Genomic DNA, 22,112 nt, shown 5'->3' with positions numbered 1-22,112 from the left:
GATAATTACTGACAGCGTTTTTCACCTTATAAGAGTAAAATGGATGGAGGAAGTGTTGCAGCATGGTGCTTTCTTTTTTAAAGACTGTCAGGAAACAGCAGCTAATAAATACACTTTGTGCTGTCTGGTTACCCAGAGAGGCTGATACAACTATCAACTGTGACGCATTGAGCTGATTCCTCTTTATTATCTGGTGTTTGTAAAGACTTTCTGGTGGAAGTAATTTAAAGAGTCAGACTGGAAGTTCTGCAAGATGTGTGATAAATTATGTTGAAAGAACTCCTAATAGTCTGGTTCTAACTATTTATGCCAGAGGAGGGCTGGTTACCAATGTTTAATCTGAGGTTTCTTGAAAGTTTGAAGGAAAGTTAATGTGTGCTAATAGCAAAGACGTATTAATTAAGTAGGAGATTGTTTCTGCATAATGTCCAGATAAATGTTTGTTGTTTTTATTATGTTAAACTGAAAGATTACAACTAGTTTTCTGCAGAACTTCCTCTTAGGTTTTGAATTTCAGTGGGTCTTCTGCTATATGTTTACCTTAAAGAGCCCTTGATGTGCTGTTTCAGTGTCATATAGCAGATTTTTTTATTTTTGCATGTTAAAGATCTACAAACCTTAAAACCTCACAGTCCACACCAGAGAGATTTACTCTTTCCTTCCTCGTTTGAAGTCCAGCCTTTTCTTCTGTTACTTATTTACATCACCATGTCACACATTTGCAAAACCCCCACCCAGCAGCTACTCTCATCCCCCCGAGACAAAGAATGGGCAGCTGCTTCGTAGCCCACCATTATATTCCCACTAGAGCCACTCCTGCTAGAGCTACATCTCGCTGCCTATACTGATAGATCCGTGGTTACGCTGCATAAACGACGAGTTTCCTTTCTTGGGGCCAAAATCAAGTGTTTCAGACAAAGAGTTGAGAAAGGTAAAGAAAAATATTCAAAGAGACCCCAAAATAAAACAAATGAAAACATATGAAGCTATAAATGTGCATAAAATGGGCTCTTTAAGTGCTAATTGTTGCATTCAGGGTTTGTTTATATGTGTAAATGAGAGTTGAATTATTAACGCCTACAGAAATACGAAGGTTCAAGCAGGCTGCAGGATCAGGTAGAGTTTAGGTTGAATTAAAAATGCCGTCCATCTGTTGATCAGTTGCATTTTTGGGGGTGTTTGCACAGAATTTTACTTAAACTATAAACCCAGTGTTTCCTTCTTTTGTATTTTGCAGTATTCGTCCCTTCTTTTCAATGCTTTCTTTAACCACACACTAAACATTGCACTTTAAACCTCTCATACTGTGCAGTATCACTTTTTCACTTTCTGTTTGGAGCGAATGCACGAGTCGTATCCATTTTTCTTTATTGCATCATTGCAAAAGCGGTTGAATTAGCTTTGATTTAATTCCACCCTCACCTTGCCAAGGTAGAAAAAAAAAAAAGTAAATAAAAGGAGGCTAATGTTACCGACGCTTCCCTCTAATGCTCGTATCACTTTACATGTGACTTAAAGACTCCTGCACCCAAGAGAGCCGGTGTGAATGTAGTACAGGGAATCAGGCTGGAGGGCACAGAGGGATTACAGCAGTCTGGAGAGGGGTGATATCGGCCAAGTACGTACACGTAAACCCCCCATATAATGTGTACGTGCCAGTGTGCGAGGAGGGGGGGTGTGTAACGGGAGATATGAGGATTCAAGGGTCTTGGTGCAATAATCCAGGTCTGTATCGCCCCACGAGGGAGGAAACACGGGGCCCGGCGAGGTTCTTCAGGAACTGGACCCCTGACCTCCCGAGTCTGTTTGTGTGTCTGTGCAGGAGGAGGGATCCCGCTCACAAAAAAAAAAAAAAAAGCCCCACCGCCACCACAGCTCAGGGTGTTACCATGACAACAGGGTTAGAGGCTAGCCCACTAGCTGAAAAAGAAAGAAGGTGCATTCTGACATGAGCTCAGATCCAAGTGCTGCAGCGTGTTTAGAATGCATTCATCTTTTGTTGGTGCTTTTTTTTGTTGGAATGTGTTTCTCTTCTCTTCTCTTTACATCCATGCTGGTAAATGCCAAAGACTGTATTTTTTTCCCCGCAGCAGGTTTTTTTTTATATATATATATACTTGTCAGCAGTTATTTTCTATTTCATTTCTCACTGATGCCTTCGCTCTTGGAGTTTTTTTTTTTTTTTAGTAACACTGCTTCGAATTGCTCAAGGTACTTGGCTTTGTGCTCCTTCAGCAAGAATTAGCGCAGAAACTATTTCAACCGCAAACAACAACAACATGCTGATCTGTGCCAGAGTTAACGCTCTACCCCACTGGGTTCTACATTGCAAATACTTGTGGCTGTATTTTTTCTATTTTGTTATAAACTTAACATCACCAAACTCGCAGCAGTTGGGAAGCGGTTACTTTCAGTGGCGATCGAATGAGGTTCATTTATTTTACAGCTGGAACCTGAAACTAACACAGCAAGTACTGGACGAAGTAATAAACATAGGAAATAAGCAATTCGGCGCGGCGCAGACAGAACAAATCCAAAGAACCGCAACAACACACACACACACACACAACATGCCAAAAAGGGTGAGCGCGCCTAATATATGTATAAATATGTGCATATATTTAGCATTTCTCCCCATTATCATCCCTTTCATTTATTTTCCTTGTAGGTGGTTGATTTTTTTTTTCCCCCTCTTACCGAATCATCGCGGTGTCGGTTTTCTCTCCGGGAGCGTGCGGTGATGTCATGAGACAAAACCCTCTAATTGGCACGAACGGAGGCTCGAGTGCGTGTCGGGTGTAAATAAGGTGATGAATCACACCGTGTTGTTATCTATAGCTCGTTTTCACACGTGCACATCAACCCTTAACCCTTATAGTTTCACTCTTTTCGTCAACCTGGTGGGGTTTTTTGTTTTTTCTCCTCCATCCCAAAAAAAACAGAGTACAATCCATTAATAGCGCCACCCATGTAGAACTCGCACATATGCACACATGCCTACAGATGGATGAGCGCACACCCACACACACACACTGTAATTGTGCACACACACCAATCAGTTTGCCTCTGCTCACCCTCCCTGGGGAAGCAAAGTCCTGCATCAGCTGCTAAATTGCCTAAACTCTCTCATCCGCTAATGGGCTACCTGTCTTCCTGCATGTCTGCCTCTCTGTCTACATTAATGAGTTTCTGTTGTCTGTCAGTCTGCCTCTGCGCCTTCCTGAATGTCTGATGTCTTGTCTTTATGCATGCTACTTGTTTTGTCTGTCTGTCTCCGACTGTTCTGCGCCGCGTCGGCTTCTGTTATCCTTCCTGTCCGTCCGCCTGTTGGCAAATAATTCAACTGGTTTCTGGTGCTTTGGTCTGACAGTTTTCGCTGGCCTGTGTTGCATTGAAGAAACAGTGCTCGCTGTATACACATGCTGCAAATGAAATCGGCTCATATTCTTGTAAGCTTCCACCAGACCCACACGGCACGGAGACGGCTGCTTATATAAAGTGTGCGTTTGTGCTCGAGTTCTTTCTTTGCCGCCGCGCTGTAAATGGAAAATAGCAGCCGTGACAAAAGCAGGAGTTACAGTTACAGTAATAAGAGCAGAACAGAACTTATTGTTGGCAGCTGTAGTAGAAACAGTGACTTTCACGGCACTTTTAAATGTTTTTCTCTACATAGATATGAAAGTTATTTACAAAAGAAAAGACGAGGCATGATAATACCAAGCATGGACACAAACTACTGGTAGTCGTGTAGTATTTAAAAGTACAGTCGTGACTCGATAATCCGACCCTTAACAATCTGAAAACCTTGCTGTCCGACAGGTTTTTAGGAAAAAACGAACGGAACCCATAAACCCTTAACATACCGACAGCCTTGGGTTCTGACTCCGACATGACGTTTTACTTCACAAATAAGGATAATGGCGTATTATCTGACTGAACAATCTGACAGATTTATTTACCTTTGATGTCAACCAACAGGCCCGTGCACAAGCGCACCAGTCAATTGGGCGTGAAATCCAGCGGTGCGTAGTGTTCTAATAACACACTAGTTATTATAACAACTATAAACATCAACAACAAATGAGCCATCAAGCATCAAGTCCTCCTTGTATCGCCACCTCCATCTTGCTGTCCGACACAAAAGAAGGTTTTACATTTAGTGTCGGATTATCGAGTCACGACTGTATAAGCACAGATTGTATATAAAAGATGGACGTATCCTCTGTGACGTCACCTATCGATTTGTTGACTCTTGTTCTAGAAGATGCAGCAGTGACCTGTCAGTCACAAGGCAGTAAAACACACTCCGCCTTGTTATCTATTTCACTCTAAATGCGACCATAATGTGCTTAACATGCATTATGCTGCACTGAAGGAGACTTGAAACTACTGGTTTGAAGATTTGAAGAATGTTTATTGAGGCAACAAATCGAGGTAAAAGTAGGGCCGTCTTCTTATAGACTTCTATGCAATTCTTTTTGCGACCAGAGGAGTCGCCCCCTGCTGGCTGCTGGAAAGAATGTATGTAACTTGCATGTTGGCTTTTGGGGCCCAGAGGCTGTTTATGGATACAAGTGAAGAGTTCATTTGCAAAAACAGATAATTCCATCTTCACAAACATTCAGAAAACCCACTTTTCTATCATCTACCTGAGACTATATCAATAAGTTATCCCTATTTTTGTCATTTTTACTGAGTCAAATCCACTCAACTTCAGTTTGATTGATTTTATCTCAAGCAAACAACAACAAAAAAAGTTTTCTGAACATCTACAAAAATGGAGTTATCTGTTTTTCAAATGAACTCGTTTTTCGTAATTCTTTAACAACTCCTTGAATAAAATCTGTTCCAAAACAAGCTACAGCATCATGACACCATCAACGAACAAGGTTTTTGCACAATAAACTTCCACCATTGCAGACAGCAACAACATTTGGAAAATTGCAAAGTCTTGATCTTTTGTTGCTCAGAATTTCATCTCTGTGTGCACATGAACGTGTTGCTAACTGCTCCAACGGCATCAGGAGACACCGATCATTCTTAGAGGCTCTTGTGAGACCATCTCACTGCTGGACGGTCACAGCCAATGACTTCCAGCCATTTCTGTTGTCTTTCGTGTTAACTGAAGTCAGAGTAGTAGCCTTTATAATGCTAACAGTCAAAGTAGATTCAGTCATTGTGTTTGTAGGAACAGTAGAAATAGTAAAAGAAGTGGGATGCTAATTGCAGCAGCAGCTTGAGTCGCATTACTGATAGCAGTGATAGTGGCTATATCGTGGTTGTAGTGGTGCGAACAGTAATCCAAGCATGTAATAAATGTGACATCTGCATATAATATAATAAATACAAGTGTTAAGATGAGTAGGACTAAGAGCGGCAGAAGAATTACTATTAATATTAGTAGCAGAAGCACACATTCAGCGGATGTGCTGCGACTGTACTCTTCTTTTCACACCGACGGGCCCACGGTGCCACTTTGCGACGGCAGCCAAGGACTCAGTGGCACAGTGACTCCCAGTCATTGTAACTGTAGCAGTAATATCATACTGGGCTTCGTCAGTGTCTTCCATTGTCCTCATTTCCTTTGTGTCTTTCCCTTTTGTCATCAGGTACCACGTTGTTCCTAAATAGAATTTTCTGCTCTTTATTCTCACCCTTCCTGAGCTCTTGCAACTCATCCCCCCCACCCCCCAGTATTGTCTGTAGTTGTGTTGTTCCACCGAAGCAAGCACTCACAACACAAAAGGGGTTCACAAAGATGAAGGTGCACAAAGATGAATTCCGCTGCGATATTAACATAGGATGATTTAGACAGATGGCTGCTAGTGTGTGCGCGGGACACTCTTTATTCTTTATTCATACATTACCGCACAGAGAGTCGATCATTTCCGTGTCTTTGCGCGTCCTTGTCAAACCACTTTTTTTTATCGTCGGTGCATTTCTCGGTCTTTCTGTCAGCGTGTCCCCTCCGATGTCGGCCTATTCCATGAACCGCATCATAAATAGAGGCCTGTTGACATTTCAATTTGCCTTCATAACCCTTCATATGTACGCACACACACACGTACGCACCACCTCCATTGTCGAAGCACGAGTTCAGCGGCAGGCCCCCTCTTGGGTTTCCACGGAGACAAGGAAAAGCAATAACTGCACACTTGACCCCTCTGCTCTTTTATTGGCCTCTTCTCCCCTTCGCGCACACACACACAGACACCTCAAATCTAATCTGGGAGAGTGAGCCTCGGCGGTGATATTCCTCCCATCTTCCCGGGAGGATTGGAGAAGAGAGGCGGAAAAGAGGTGGGAGAGGAGCGAGGAGTGGAGGAAGTTAATAATTTCATCTGCCGGTGACCTGGAGACGATAAGATCGAATGTTTGGTTCATCGTATCACACTCGCAGGCTCACACGGGGAGGCAGAAACACACTTTGTGCACACACATCATCACCGGCTTCCCGTCTCCTCGCCCCTCGGTCTGCTACAAAACTCTCGGCAAAGTCGGAAACTTTTTTCAATCGTGGGGATTGAAGAGAGAAACTACGGGCGAGAGGGAAAAAAATATAACTGAGAGAAAAACATTGACCCCAAAAACAAAGAGAGAGAGAGAGGAGCTGATAGAGGGAAAATATTAGGAGCAGCGACGGGACCAGCCTTAGCGACAAGGCTGTTTACTGTTTATTTTGGTCTCCAGTCTCATTTCTCTTCATATTGGCAGAGTCGAGATGATTTCCTTTCGCTGTTTATTCCTGTGTGGATTTCTCTGTTTTGTGCATATTTGTGTTAGCGCTCGCATCTGCGTATGTGCGGCCTCTGTTTTAATCATCTTAGGTTGTTTGTCTGAACTCGGGCTTTTTTCGCAGTCATCAGTGTCTTCGCAAAACATCGGCGTCCCGTTGTGGGATTTCCCATTTTTCTTCCTTACCTAAGCAAATTGAGTGCTTGAATAGACACTGTGTTTAGTAGCTGATGCAAAATGTCGAGTTCTTAATGAATTGTGTTACCACGTGGACAAATGCAAGATAAATCAAGAGCTTGTCATTTCTCAGGTTTCTTTCTGGAGCTTCTAGGTCTCAATAATCACTTACGCACAGCTCAAGAGCAAATATATATTTATACATATCTATTTGTTTGTGTATCTGGTGTGTTAATGTGTGTGAGTGTGTATTTGGCATTAATACAAGTCGTCCTGAGTGGCCACACTTAAAGGCTAAAGCTGGGTCTCTGCAGCACACAGAACAATAAGAGCTTGCTCATGATGATTTCTTCCTCTTAGTAATCAGGTCAGGGTCGATTGGATTGTTTCTGGTATGTGGGTGTGTGTGCGTGCATGTGTGTGTGTGTGTGTGTGTGTGTGTGTGTGTGTGTGTGTGCGGCTCACTGAGTGGGTGCATGTTTGTGTGGAAGGCAGCACGCAGTGACGCTTCCCTGCAGTGTTGCCTTCTGTAACACAGGTGTGTGTTTGTGTGCATGCATGTGAGAGACGTTCTGTTGCACCGTACACCCATTCTACATCATTGTACTAGTAGGATGATCTGTATCATGCAGTTATACATGTACGCATGTCCACAAATCTCCTTTGTAAATAAATCACAAGAGGATTTATCTGAATAAATAAAAGTTATATATATAGATCGCGTCTATACAAATACGCAGCTGCGCGTGATGAATCGGATGCACAAATTCACCCCCGTTGTTGTCTCCTCTTGTTTGCCTCACATCAGTTCTCCAAGGAGAAGTATCTGCTGGAGTCTCCCCCCGAGAAACTTCGTAAGGAGCTGGAGGAGGAGCTGAAACTGAGCCCCGCTGACATCAGGAGCCATGGCTGGTACCATGGACACATACCCAGAGAGGTATGAGCGCCATCCAGTCATGCACAGTAACACTAGAATAACACTGGAAGTCCTGAATGGATGGAACAGATGGGTAGATGCTCACAGATGAGATGATATGCGCTAGTTTTCTCTGTCACTGATTACTGAAAATCAACAGACCAAGCGATTTTCAAACCCCACTTTGGGTTTTCAGTATTTGTTGGCTTAACTGTTACTGCCAGAGATGAAAATATCCGCTCTAGTTTACACTGTTTTTTGATTAAATCTGCTCAAATGTGTTTTTATAATTAACTAAAACCTAATTGTTCACTTGTCGGCATTAGAAACAATCCAGTTTTTATCAAGAAATACACTAAGATATGAATGAAAAACTTCACAGACTCTCAGTCCTTGTTGCGGTGAAATAAATTTTAAATAAATAAAGACGTACTGTTGCTGCAGTTTGTATTTCAACCTCCCACGTTTCATCGTACGTATTAAAAAAGCCACAACTCAACGAGACAAACACACAAACACGGTGGCGTTTTTGTGCGGCTTGACGCGGTTGTCAACCGGCAGCATTAGTTGAGCGATCGCTTGGCCAACATCTCTGGCTTTGAAAGCACAGTTTAAATGCTTTACACACAGAATGACACTGATTAATGAATCCCATCATCTGTCACAGCTCAGTAGAAATTGCTTTAGCGTTCAAGAAGGAGGGGAAACTCTGCCAAACAGACAGCTGCGTGTGTTGCTGATGTACGCAATTGAATTTCACAGCTGGTGACTAAGACGCAGAGACACACACACACACACACACACACACACTCTCTCTCCATGCACATGTGGAGGGCACTTGTTCATAGACGGCTCTGTCGCCCGATCAACCTCTGTCTCTCTTTCACACGCACATAAACACAGACAAGGATTCAAATCAGCCATCTGTGAGTCTTTCCTCTTTTAATTTACATAAAATATTCATTTATTCATGGGTTCGCCCCAGTGTAAACTTGGGGAAACCCCCGGTCCCCCCCTCTGGTAACCAAAACAATACTTAGTGACTAGATCTCACTCGCACCCTGTGGGCCGCTACTGTACGTTAGCTTTCTTAAATCCCATCCTCCTTCCTGATCCCTGTCTTTCCTTCTGTTCCTCTCATCTTCCTTTTGAAGTTAAGACTTTAATACGCTCACAGGTGAATGGCCCAATGAAGGTTTGCCTTTAGTCATATTATTTTATATACTTTTCCCACCAAACTGTCAGCATAAAACATGATTTATTCTTAAATGCAGCGAGGGATCAGATAAAAAAATAGAAAAGAAAAGAAACTCACCTCAACAGAATCATGTTTGAAAATGAGCGAGATAAGACGATGCTGCACTTGTTTCGAGCGTTTGATCTGTGTATCTGCTGCCTCCTGCTGGTCTGTGACACTGTTTACCTTGGGCTGTGTTGCATTGCATATTTCATGCCTGGTTTCCTGAGTTGAATGAATTTAAAGCTCTGCACACCTTCTGCTTTCAACGGCAGCCTCTTTGCAGGTGCTTTCAAAAGGGATGCTGCGCCGTGTGAGATATGTTTCTCTTTTACTCCTCGGCTATTACATCAATATTTGTGATCTCTCTTCTCGCAGAAACCAGAGACGCATCTGCAGTGTTTGGTATCAGCAAGATGTACAGCCCGAAGCTGTTCCACTGACAATGAACGGGACATTGCTTTTCTGGATTGCTTGTTTTGTCGATAAATTCAAAACAAGTTTCATTTTTACAATAGTGCTGAACTCCATAAAGTGTGTCTTTAGAAAGTCATTACAGCCATTGTCTCTGGCGTTTTTATCCATCACTGCCAATTCAAACTGCGTGTCGCCGAGACAGTTTGGCAGTGAGGGAGAGAGTTGTGTTTGTTCAGCAACACAAACTGTCCTGAGGCATTGTTATAAATAATCACGATTCTCTAAATTCAATTATTCAACAGTCAAAAGTGTCAGAAGCAAAATGTTCGCACGCAGGCTGTGGCTCAGAAGTTTGCTCTGTATGCTGGGAGCTTTTATTTCCTCTTAGTTTGTACCGTTAAACCACATGCATGTTGTCTCTGTCCAGGTGTCGGAGACTCTGGTTTTGCGTAACGGAGACTTCCTCGTCCGGGACTCTCTGACCAGCGTGGGCGACTACGTTCTGACCTGTCGATGGGATAACGAGGTGTTGCACTTCAAGATCAGTAAAGTCCTGGTCAAATCCAATGAGACTAAGGTGCGTATTCATCTTTTGAAGCCTATTAGGTTTGATTTGCTCACATTTGAGGCCTTTTACCTTGTTAAACCTTTGTTGTTATGGATTTACTTGATATTCTGTAGGCAGAAAGCGCAGTCCAGGATGATTTACTGCTACTGTTGGTCCGCTTGCTCTGCTTTACTTGATGCCAGAACAGAAACCAGCTGCCTTGTTAACACATAAACTGATCTTTTTTAGCTTTTTTCTATGTGTTTTGGCCTTTTGTCCAAATGTAGGTCATAAAAAAAGGAAAACGGCATCAAGGGTGAAGATTTTCAGAAACTCCGTCTGAATTATTGACACGTAAACAGGAAAAACGGAGAGTTTTGGAAACACAAGGGCGCCGGATTCGTTTTAAATTTTCAGATGCCAAAAAAGCTTTTGTTTGTTTCCATGCGTGGTTCTGTGCGTAACTTTACCTCCGAGGTCGTAGCAAACCAGATATCCGGCACTGTGAGCAACTTTTCCCTCGTTGTAACAGGAGCTGAGCGTTCAGCTACTAAAAACTAAAACATCTAAAACTACATCTGTCATGTCTCCTTGGTGTGCGATCACAGAGATAGCCTATTAAAGGATTATATTATAGGATTACTATAGACAGACCGTGTTTTTCTGTGATCCTCTTTGACTCTCCTGCCGGTGCCTGTTGCTACTTGTCACATATAAATTGGGTGCAGAGTGATGTATGATAGATTTAGATTACTGCACATCTAAACTGTCTAGTTCATGTTTGTTTAGGGGAAGTCGCAGCCCAACCTATTGCACACTGACTTTCTGTAACCGCACATCGCTAACCACCAGTTTCCCAGACTCCTGCTGTCGTTTTTTAAAATGTCTTGTTGTCTCTCTGCCTCCGTTCTCGGAGTCTCGTCTTCGATTTGATTTAGCTCCTCGTCTGCAGACTCCTTCTTCCAATAAATGCGGCCAACCATCAAACTGAAATGCCTCACTATCATTCACGTAATGGTCCGACGGGGTAATCGGCCGTTGCATTTGGCTGTGGAGTTTCCAGACAGTCGGCCCTCCTCACTCGTGTAAACAAACGGTTGTGCAGCTGGATGAAGGTGCAGGTCGTAGGTCGGCGGGCGAGAATGATGCTCCATGTGATCCATAACTTAAAACAAAAGTGTGGCATACGTCTCTACAATGTACACGAATGCTCAGGTGATAGAGTGTGAATGAAACCAAAGGAGCTCATCAGTTTTCTCAGGAAAAGCAGGTTTAATTAATACCATTAACAACGTCTCCCATTGAGAACATCCTCGAATGGAATCTGGCCGTCATTAATGCTATTAGTCCGTCTAGTTAAGTCTCCTCCTTCCTGTTTCACTTCAATAGGCTCTTTGAAACCAGCACAAGATCTGTGCCTATACATCTGAATGTCTTTTTACTTATACCTGCCAAGTCCCGTCCATTTAAAAAAGCCCTATTTTCTCTTGTTGCCGCTAATGATTGAGATAATTACAACGTGGAGGCTAATTTGGTGCAGGTGTATGGCGGTGACCAGCTGTGCCGCCGCCGCTACTCGCTGCCTCCAAGCTTTTAATTCCTACGCTGCATGTCGACGAGTCTGTTTCTTCTCTATGTGTTTGAAGCAGATCACTACGCTGTGGGTTTTTAAGCACAGAATTTAAAAGAAAACAGCAGGATTTTTTATTTTTTTTTGCTCCTCACTCCAAGAAATTCCACACACAACAAAGAGAGCTTATTTCCTCCAATTTCCTCAAAGTACAGTCAATATGTCTTTATTACATTCTGTTGCATCTCCGTCTCCAGGTGCAGTACGTGCTGGAGGCCGATAGCTTCGACTCGGTTCAGGAGCTGGTGCGGTTTTACGTGGGCCAACGCAAGCCGGTCTCCCAGTCCAGCGCTGTCCACATCTACTGTCCAGTCAGCAGAACTCTCCCGCTGCGCTACCTGGAGGCCACCTTCGCCCTCTCCAACAGCAAGCAGGGCTCGGCCTACTCGCCATCCAGCCAGAGGGGGGCGTACATCAAGAGGAGGAGCGTCACCATGACCGACGGGCTGACCACGGAGAAGATGATACCTCACAGGTGAGCCAGGAGAGGAGATGAGCGGAGCTGCAGTTCCTAAAACATAACCTGACATTTCTATTCCTGCAGTCTTCAAGCAATTTATCGCTGTTTCATTGTCGCTTTATGTCGTACACATGATTAGCGACTCAGACAGTCCCAGTCCAGTTGAGACACCAGTGGCAGAACCAGAGCCGGAACCTGTGGCCGACTGCAGGTTGTGTGTGTGTCTGTGTGTGTTGTTGTTGAGCACTGAACTAGTGCACCTACCTCCCACATTCCTGCAGTCCCCCCCCTCACTTCACAGACACCATTAGCACCTCCTCCCCCAGTAGTGATGAGCATCAAGTCCTCAAGTCAAGTCGCAAAATGACTCGTTCACCGGATCGCTCAAGTTTCAAACGGGACGAGGCCGTTTGAAACTTGAAATTGAGTCGACATTGAAAGGAGGAGCAGAGAAATGTGTTGTGTACAGTGGAAATAAATGCTGTGCCTCATAGAGATTATAAAATGGAAATGAGCAGAGGACAAAATCAATGCCAAGGACACACTGGGCTTCAGAAAGCAAGGATGGAAGGAGAAAATATTTGGGGATGATTGGTGAGCACAGCTCCCAGTGTTAATTAGTTTAAAAAAAATATATTAGCTGAGCATTTGTTTTCTCAATATTTTCCCTGTACTACATGTTTCTGCTCCTGCTTCTAAATCCCAAACATGGCTTTAGTTTAAAAATAACACGAATTATGTGTTCACCATGACAGTCACATTAAAAGTCTCCCTCTTCTCTCACTCTGAAATGATCAACCTTTACATCCCTAATCGCACCACTCCTGCTTTGTGAGGTTCCCTTCAGCATCCTGACACACTTTAAATCCAGACTCAAAGATTTTTAACACTGTAAATCTGCTGTTTTTTTTGCAGCCCGTCCACCATCCACCACCACAAAGACGCAATGCGGAACTGTGCGATGAGCATGGACCAGATTCAGGAGTACCGCTGCCCCTTGTCACCTGTTGGAGAGACTCCACTGTCTCCTGCGTACAGTGCCAGTAAGTGCCGGAGATACATGGGCTCAGACACACCAACACAAAATCACACTCTTCAGAGATTTTAAGGCTGCTTCTTCTCCAGTCACCAGGCAGAGAGCCCACTCAGGCGGACGTGTCCTGGCCGTCGTCCCTCCCTCCCCCGTGATGCGGCGCTCCAGCGACCCTCAGCTCAGCCCCTCGGCCAGCAACAACCCCGCAGAGTTCCCCGCTCACACCTCTCACTCGGCTCACTCCTCGCCCGCCCATCATCCCGGCTACCAATCGCATTCCTCAGAAACAGCAGGGAGCTACTGTGACCTCAGACCTTGCCCCTCCGGGCCTCCCAAACCCCCGGCTAAGAGCTACGTAGAGCGGTTGCGAGTGGAGGAAGGGAGGGAGGAGGGAGCGAGAGAGGAAGGAGAGGGGATGTTCAGCGCCCCACAAGTGGAGACGGCTTCCTCATTCAGGCCATCCAGGTATGAAACGCACTTCCAAACCTGTATTTCATGTAGCTTCCAAAGGACACCTCTGATTAATTGCTGTCCAGTAGGTGCAGAAATACGACCAAACATGCGGATGGTTTATTGTGTTGTAAGTTGCTGGAAGCTGGACTTGAGGTTGAGTCAGACTGGTGGGTGTAGTAAATATAAAAAGAATTCCTACTGAATAGATGACCAGACAAACCTGTCATACCGTGGGATTAATGCGGGGCAGCTGCAGCAGGATAAAGTCTTGGCCAAAAGGCAGCTACTCGAAGAAAGACGACCACGGAGCACAAACTTCTGTGAGGCAAGGGGTACGAAAAATGTAGAGAGAGGAGGTTGTGTGGTCAGATTAAAGAACCCACAGTAGCTGAAGTGAATTCTGAGCCAAATCAAATTCGATTAATGCAACCTGTGATGTATCTGCTACCATTTCCCCCACTGCGCCTACACCTGTGACTCTCAGCGTTTCTCTGCGCCGAAACATATTCAATTCAAAGGTCAATACACATGCTGACATTTTGTCACAGAGGGCAAACACATATAGGAGAGAGGCAGTTTTGACAGGCACTGCAGTCGCACTCTGACTGAACAGAGGCTGGAAAACAGGCTTGAGTAAACAGCTGATAATCCTGTGGGACACAGCCCGAGGGCAGACTTTGTGCTGTGGTCAGAGACACAGCAGATACTGTATTTTATTGGGCTTACTGCGCCCTGGGAGGACACAGCAGATGAGGCTTGTAAAAGGGAAACGGTCGGAGACACTGAGCTGGCAGCAGCGATAGCGCAGGCAGCACCTTTGGATGTCTGCGCGTCCTCTGTGAAATTCTGGTGCAGGGGGATTATTGCTAAATCGCTGTGAGCACTACTGAGGAAATTGGCAGTTAAGGCAGGAAAGGCTACGAATGTTTGAGGCACCAGCGTGAGCCAATGACTGGCACATCTCATCCCATATAACAGCTGATGTTGTGGCAGGATAGATTGAGCCGGACTGATGCATCAGCATGTCTACCGATATTGACGTAAAGTATACATGACAGCACATAACTAACATGAAACAGCACCGCAGAAATGACTCTTACAGTGTGTTTGTGGTCATTCAGGAGCCATTTCATCACTTAATAGTTCGTCCCTTAGAGAGCACTGGCACATTTATTTATATTTTGGAGATTTTTTAACTCTGAAATATGAGCCATAAAATCAATTTAAAGTTAAAAACTGTGCATCTGTGCAGCTTTAGAGGTTCCAAAACTTTAGCCCCTGTCAGACATGCAATCTTTTCCCTTCATCGGACGGCGTCGGAGTGTGTTGGCTTCTTGTCTGAATTCACTTTTCTGCAAAAGTCACGACAGCAATTTTACCAGGTCGGACCAAGTAACACTTCAGCATCACTTTCAACACAGCAGAAATCTGAACTGCATGCAGTCACAAGTGACTTTCTGGAAGGTTCCACAGTTCAGCACCGATATCGGTTCAAAAACATCACATCTATTACAAAGTAAAATGTCCATAAGAATAAAACTTTACTGTGATGAAGCTCAGATTAATGAGACCCATTAATAAATAGTGTAAATCAAGTTTTTGCGAAAGGTTAACAAGAGCTGAAGTTTAGTGTTTGTACGAGTTTTTCCTCTGAGTTTATTAAAGTAGCAGCAGGATGTGGAACAACAGCAGCACCCTCATTAGATACTTATAATTATAAGTTATCAGAGACAAGATCAATAAGGACCTAACAGCATCGTGTACTTTTCATCACACACAGAATCACAGTTTGTTGAAAAGCGACCGTCCTCATGTCAAGTCCTGAGCTCCATCATAGATGTGGGGATGGTTTTATCTTAAAGTTAGGGATTTCTTTTCTGTCATTTTTTTTCTTTTATGAGTGGCATAGTAGTCTGCTCCTACAACTTAATAAAACATAACCTTTTTAGTATCCACTAAAACATGGCAGCAGGTTGTCAGGTAACAATAAAAGCACATTGGAAGTTACTGTAGTTGGATATTATCGCACGTGGACACAACTTTAGGTGTTCAGGAAATCAGAAATAAGCTACAACTAAACTATTCTAGTTGTAGAAATCCCTTTTCTGGTATTCCATGCCATGGTTCTGGATTTTCTAACATGTCCTACTCATCCCTGTACAGGTACGAGTCTTGCCTTATGCCAGCTGAGAACAAGCCTCTGGAGATGTCTGTGCTGAAGAGAGTCAAAGAGCTGCTGGCTGAGGTGGATGCAAGGACCGCGGCTAAACACATCACCATGGTGGACTGCACGGTACGAAACAAACACACACACAAATAGACGCAATCAGCAAGAGCACATTCCCAAACATAGAAGAGCAATTAAGTGCACATTCACCCGTGCTGACTTGCAGAATCACAAACAAAGACGTGTGCAAACATAAACATAATCGCACAAACATGCTTAACACACATGTTTTTTTTTTTTGCTAGGTTGCGAGAATATTAGGTGTGTCCTCAGAAATGCAAAGGATGATGGGAGTGTCCTCAGGGCTGGAGTTACTGACACTACCACATGGACACCAGCTGAGACTTGACCTACTGGAGAGGTACAAATGCTTGTTTTTTTCACTCTTTTGCTAATTCCGCTCTCATCGTCTTCACTTTTATTGTAGATATCTCTCAATATAGCATCAAGGAAGGGATGTAAATCTAAATGTGACTGCTTCCTCTTATTTAACTTTGTCCCTCATTGTAAAATTATTCAGCAAACTGCTTTAAAGAACGTATATTTCATCAGCATCTAAAAGCTCCATCAGATCCCATTTCTCTGAACATCACTACACTCTGCCACGATGGTTTTCCTATCAGCAGCTATTCACTTTTCCTAAGATGTTTTATCAAATAGCGCCATCTTGTTCCTCAGGTTCTACACCATGTCCATCATGATGGCCGTGGACCTCCTCGGCTGCACGGGGAGCACGGAGGAGAGGGCGGCGCTCCTTCACAAGACCATCCAATTAGCAGCAGAGTTGAAAAGCAATCTGGGCAACATGTTCGGCTTCGCTGCTGTGATGAGAGCCCTGGAGATGCCGCAGGTAAGAGCAATATTACATTCAAGCCCATTAAAGTTTAGAGTCCGGTGCATTCTTTAGATTTATGTCGTGTCGTTGGCTGCTTCAGATTTCCCGCCTGGAGCAGACGTGGGTAACTTTACGCCAGAGACACACAGAGGGTGCTATTCTGTATGAAAAGAAACTTAAACCCTTCATGAAGAATATGAACGACGGCAAAGGTGAGAGCTCAGGTGTGAGTTTCACAAACACACACAAAAAAGAAAGTGTTTATTTATTCACAACCTCTAAACTCAAAACTCCCCTTTGCCTCCAGAATCCAGCGCGCTGTCCAACACCTCTTTCCCCCACATCATTCCCGTCCTGTCTTTACTGGAGCGAGGTGTGGCCCTCGGGGAGACGCTGGAGCCCTGGGAGAGCGCCGAGGTGGGAGTAGATGTGGTCATGTACCACCTAGAGGCGGCTCGGACCATTGCACATCACGGGGGAATCTACCGAACCAACACAGAGACCAAACTGCAGGGTAAGATGGTCACGTTCCTCTTAGGATGATTTGTGAAAAGCTTTGGAGATCCAACATCATCATTACTGTACCTGCAAAACTCATCAGCTGTAGTATATATATATATACACACACATACATTTTGGTGGTAATTTATACAGATCATTTACTAAAAATGTGGTTTGGTTTTCTATCACATCATACCTTACTTATTTACATGTTTAAGCAGTAAGATTTGTTTTTTTGGAGAAGTGCATTTACAGTTATCTCAGTCTAAACCTTTCATGATTCTGATTGGTTGTGGTGGTCACATGACTGTTGGAATGAGGAAGTGAGGTTGTTGTTAAGAAGCTGGACAGTACAAGTGCTAAAGTTATTTGTCTCCATCATACTGTTTCCCCTTAGAAAAGTGAATCCAGCCACCACACTTCAAACCCACACGTTACATGTGCTGTATATAGTGATAATTAGCAATTAATAACATGCTAATGCTTAGCATCGGTGCATTACTATTATCATTTTGTTAGCGCGTTTTTCTTCTCATAGCAAATTTTCTCACCACCATTTTGCAATTAGCATTGTTTAGTTTAAAGGATCCGTGTGATTCAAAACATTTTTTTATTGTTTTTTGGAGTTGAAGGTGTAAAATAAAATAAGTTCACATTGTATTTTAAGCAGAAAAAGAAAGACACATTCTTTTAATAATTTGCAGAAGAGGCACAATATGGGTCCTTTAATGCTCATACTACAGTCGACTGTTATTTCATTCAAACTGACTTCCACAAATGAAGAAACAATCCCTTTGTCTTACCGCAGCCTGATGATGTTGTATTGTGTTAAATCTCACCATGTTCCTGTAAACACAAACCATGTTCAGCATCGGCGTCACAGCATTACCGATTTGATGCATCATCGTCCTGTGGCTACTCTGTTGATTTTATTGATTCTTAATACCTCACTATTGGTTCTCACTTTTAGGCCATTACGGCCGTATTGAACAGTCTGTCGATAGCTATCAGCTCACATCTGTGTTTTCTGCTGTGTCCTGCCATCGATCACGCTGACCTCAGTCTGCTCGGTTCATCAACACTTCTATAAGTCAAAGTGAAGATTTCATACGGTTAAAACCGGTTGAGCTGAAGATTATGTTCCCAATCCATCTTTAGCTCATTTACAGGGTAGAGTGACTGCGTTTCCTTCTCGAGCACTGAGGAGAAACTTTATCTAAAACATCACGACACACATGTTGAGTTCTCCGTCGATTTGGTGCAGCGAGAGACACAATCATTATATTTAAGCATTACCTTTCTTTATATTTGGAACAGTAGGAGTGACAGTAATCATATCCTGTTATTCTATGTGGTAATTAATAGAAGAGAGAGACATACGCTGTATGTAAACTTCTGTATAAACAAAGAGATGAACAGACTATTTTAAAGACTTTTTACATGTATTTTTTTTATGTATTTATTTTTTGGGTTAATTATTTTTAATCAGATTTTTAATAAAGCCAGAAACCAATTAGTTTTAGTTTTCCCAGAGTCTTGTTTTCATTTTATTATCTTGTTATTTTCTTTAGTAACATTTAGTAACATGTCGTCTACATAGAGTGACATCCTCGACTCTCTCCTCCCCTCTCCAGGATTTCAGGAGCGAGCAGAGATTCACGAGATCTTCCAGACGGAGTTCCAGATGCGCCTCCTGTGGGGCAGCCGCGGCTCCGAGGGCAGCCAATCGGAGCGCTACGAGAAGTTCGACAAGGTCCTCACCGCCCTATCACACAAGCTGGAGCCTCCCGTGCGCCACAGCGAGCTATAGCAGCCGCCAGCTTCGCCAAAACAACTTTGCACTCGCCGCTGGTGGCGGTACGGTCTTTGTTTTGCATCAGTAACGCGTGGAGCTTGAACACTGGGAGAGCGAATGAAGAGGCAGCTAACGGAGCATGTGCAGTGAGCAGGAGGGGAACAGGAAGGAGGGTCTCACTTCCAACACGTGTTGCACTCACTGTGGACTCAGAAACAAGGCGCAGAGTGTCTTCTGTTCCTCTCTGCGGACTTCCTCACTCGGCGCTAAAATATTTAAATGCAAGCGAGAGGAGGGTGACCAGCTCCTCTAGTGCGAACAGCATACGGTGTCCCCAGAGGGCCAAACAGAGCTACAGAATGGCTCCACAGACACTCACAGCGCTGTAGCCGAAACGACAACAATAACTTACATAGCTCATATATAGATGTTAAGTCGAGTGAGTGAGTGTGTGTGTGCGTGTCGGTAAGCGTGTTTGAGTTCCTTCATTTTTAGCGTTTCATGTGTTTTTCTTTTTTAATTATTCTTATTATTTCTGTCTTATTTATTTTGTTTTGATCAAAGGACATGGAAAACATTCTGGACGTTGCTTCATGAGAATCTGTCGGCGCTCATTCCGAGGAAAACCCTGCTCATAAAACCTCATCAAATATGTATCAAGCAGTCCCATCGAATCCCATTAAAAATGTACCAGGCATGCATTAATAAATGTATCAGAAATGAAACATTTGCAGAAGTAATGCGGAAACTTCGACGCGAAGGGCTTTAGCGAGTTGTTAAAAATGTTAAGAGAACAAAGCAACCTCCCGCTGTTTGACTAACACATCCGATACCGTGCGTCCTGTGCACAAAATGTAGCTGAGAACGGCATCGTGGAAGAAATGTGGAATGTACACACTTTAAATTTCAGTTAAAGCAATGTTTCACTGAGTGTTTAAGCATTTATGAACGTGCTTTGGTCTCAAACTATTTGCTGAAATGATTTAAACGGTTGACGCATGCGCCGATAAATGTTACACCGAGTAAAATGTTGCTTTAATCACAATTTAAATATAAAAAAAAATCAGATGGATGATTCAGTGAGGGTGTTTTGTGTCTGTGGAAAAATCCTAAATGATGAATGAAAATCTGTCATCTTGAATTATTTTTGTTTTTCAGTTCAGATTTGGTTCTTTTCATGAATCTGAGGATGTGCGTACCACAGCTGGGCTACAGAGAATGTCTCCGATGGATGAGTGCTTTTGAAATTTGTTGTTTTCAGCAATAGAGCTAAAAAAAAAATGATTGGAGTCATTTTATTTCTACGGGATCACATTGTGGTGGACTCCTCAGTGTTTTACCTTACTGCTGTGTTGGCAGTATACGGGCCTGAGAGCCGACTCTCAGAGCTATGCAATCATCTCAACCAAGGGCTGAGACCCCTGAGGAACAGACCCCCGCTCAGAATATTATAGGAAGTCGTCAATCCTGAACCTTTCCTCTCCAAATGAAGAGATGATCAGATCTCATTCAAGCTGAAATAATTCAGAAAATGTTCCTTCGATGCTAGACCTGCTCATTGGAGACGTTTGATTGAGTTTAACCCCCATTTTCTACATTGGCAGCAGAGTTCATGTGGTTAATGTTCCCATTGTGGTCCAACAGGGGGCGCTTTAGTCAGCAAAAAAAATCAGAATCATTAATTATAATGCTGAAGACATGTAGAGATTTAACACATGTACGGTGTGTTCTGAGACCAAGAGGATGCCTGCTGGTTTAGGTCAGGTAACACTGATGATGATGATGATGATGATGATGATGATGATGTGAAATGTTTTTATTTGTCCTCTGTTGAATGATGTACAGGAATGCTCTGACAGCGCGTGGATCCTCCTGTTGTGTTCAACAGGACTGTATGAGATGAACTTGAAAAGCAAAAAAAACAAAAACAAGACGAGAAACGATTTAGGACCGATCTCATGTTTTTTTACGTACTGTACATAGCAATTCACTTTTTTCAAATAAAATGATTGCTTGTGTCAATGAGTTGGATTCTTTGTTCAGGACATCGCTGGTATTGTCTGTAGCAGCACAGTTAAGACTCACCAGAGCGTCAAATCTGTGACTGAAGCCATTAAATGATTTATTATGAATGCCATGCTAGTTCTGGATGTTTTTGACGAGCCAATAGTTTTGTCTGACAAAAAAACAAACCAGTAAATCATAACCATGGACAAGCAGGAATGTTTAAAATCTTTGCTTGATAAATAACTTTATTAACAACCCAATAAAAAAATAATTGAAGCGCATCATCTGTCAATCTGTCAGTTTATAAATTCTATCATAGGTGCAGCTGCAGTTTGATGAGATGTTTTAGAAAATTGTTAAACAAAACTGTGAGTTTTTTAAAAAAGATTTACAGATTTGTCTAAAGGAACAAATAAACTCAGGCTTGAATGTCACAAATGGACACATTTATTGTTTTAAATTTCATCTTAAAATATAAAATATTTCCAAAGTTACCCCTTAAAGTAAGCAAGCGATGCAATAATAATAAGTACATTTTCTCAAAAACTGTTTGTAGCTTTTGTTCTCGACTCCATAATGTTCCAAATAAAAATATTGTACTTTTTTGCTGCTTTGCAGTTTCTAACCGCTACAGTTATTTTTGCAGATTCAGGTGAATATAACAAATTTAAATCAAATTCAGTCAAACTAAATCTGTAAGGGAATGCAATTAGTATAGATTTTACTTCTTTTTTATATATATATTGAAGTAAAATCCAAACTGCTGTGCTAAGAATACAAATTCACTGGTTTAGAATATTTTTTAATAAAGTTTTATAGTTGCAATGCAGCAGCCTGCATATAAAACACATATAACCTCATTTTTTTTTAAATGATTTTTTTTACATATTGAGTGCTTCTGTATTTAAAATCTAAAATCTCTGAATAGTTTCTTAAGAAAAAGTCTGAATGCACGTCTTTAACTTGCAGCAGAGCGTTTCTACATCGTGGTATTGCTCCTTTTACTTCAGGAAAACATTCCACCACAGAAAATAAGCGATATAAATGTTTACGGGAATTCTCAGGAATAGACGAAGAGGACGCTGAGCTGCCCTGATGTAGCCCCAAAGTGTACTTATATAAACTCCACCATCACTTTTAGA

The 22,112-nt window shown here is 42.8% G+C and overlaps 1 protein-coding gene across 1 annotated transcript in view; it reads left to right on the top strand.

Moving 5' to 3' along the window:
* sh2d3ca (SH2 domain containing 3Ca) overlaps positions 1-20,985 on the top strand; it is a 60,860-nt gene extending 39,875 nt beyond the window's left edge. The window contains exons 5-15 of the mRNA XM_008286232.1: positions 7,721-7,849; positions 9,910-10,059; positions 11,857-12,134; positions 13,035-13,162; positions 13,245-13,617; positions 15,769-15,898; positions 16,078-16,193; positions 16,511-16,682; positions 16,768-16,879; positions 16,975-17,181; positions 18,803-20,985. Of these exons, the coding sequence (XP_008284454.1) occupies positions 7,721-7,849; positions 9,910-10,059; positions 11,857-12,134; positions 13,035-13,162; positions 13,245-13,617; positions 15,769-15,898; positions 16,078-16,193; positions 16,511-16,682; positions 16,768-16,879; positions 16,975-17,181; positions 18,803-18,978 (1,971 nt within the window). The 3' untranslated portion in view covers positions 18,979-20,985. The remainder of the gene's footprint in view (positions 1-7,720; positions 7,850-9,909; positions 10,060-11,856; positions 12,135-13,034; positions 13,163-13,244; positions 13,618-15,768; positions 15,899-16,077; positions 16,194-16,510; positions 16,683-16,767; positions 16,880-16,974; positions 17,182-18,802) is intronic.
* Positions 20,986-22,112: the final 1,127 nt, after the last annotated feature.

The sequence above is a fragment of the Stegastes partitus genome, unplaced genomic scaffold (assembly GCF_000690725.1).
Source record: "Stegastes partitus isolate 25-593 unplaced genomic scaffold, Stegastes_partitus-1.0.2 Scaffold443, whole genome shotgun sequence".
Classification (NCBI taxonomy): Eukaryota; Metazoa; Chordata; class Actinopteri; family Pomacentridae; genus Stegastes; species Stegastes partitus.
The sequence above is the reverse complement of the archived record's forward strand: the minus strand, read 5'-3'. Positions and strand labels throughout refer to the sequence as shown.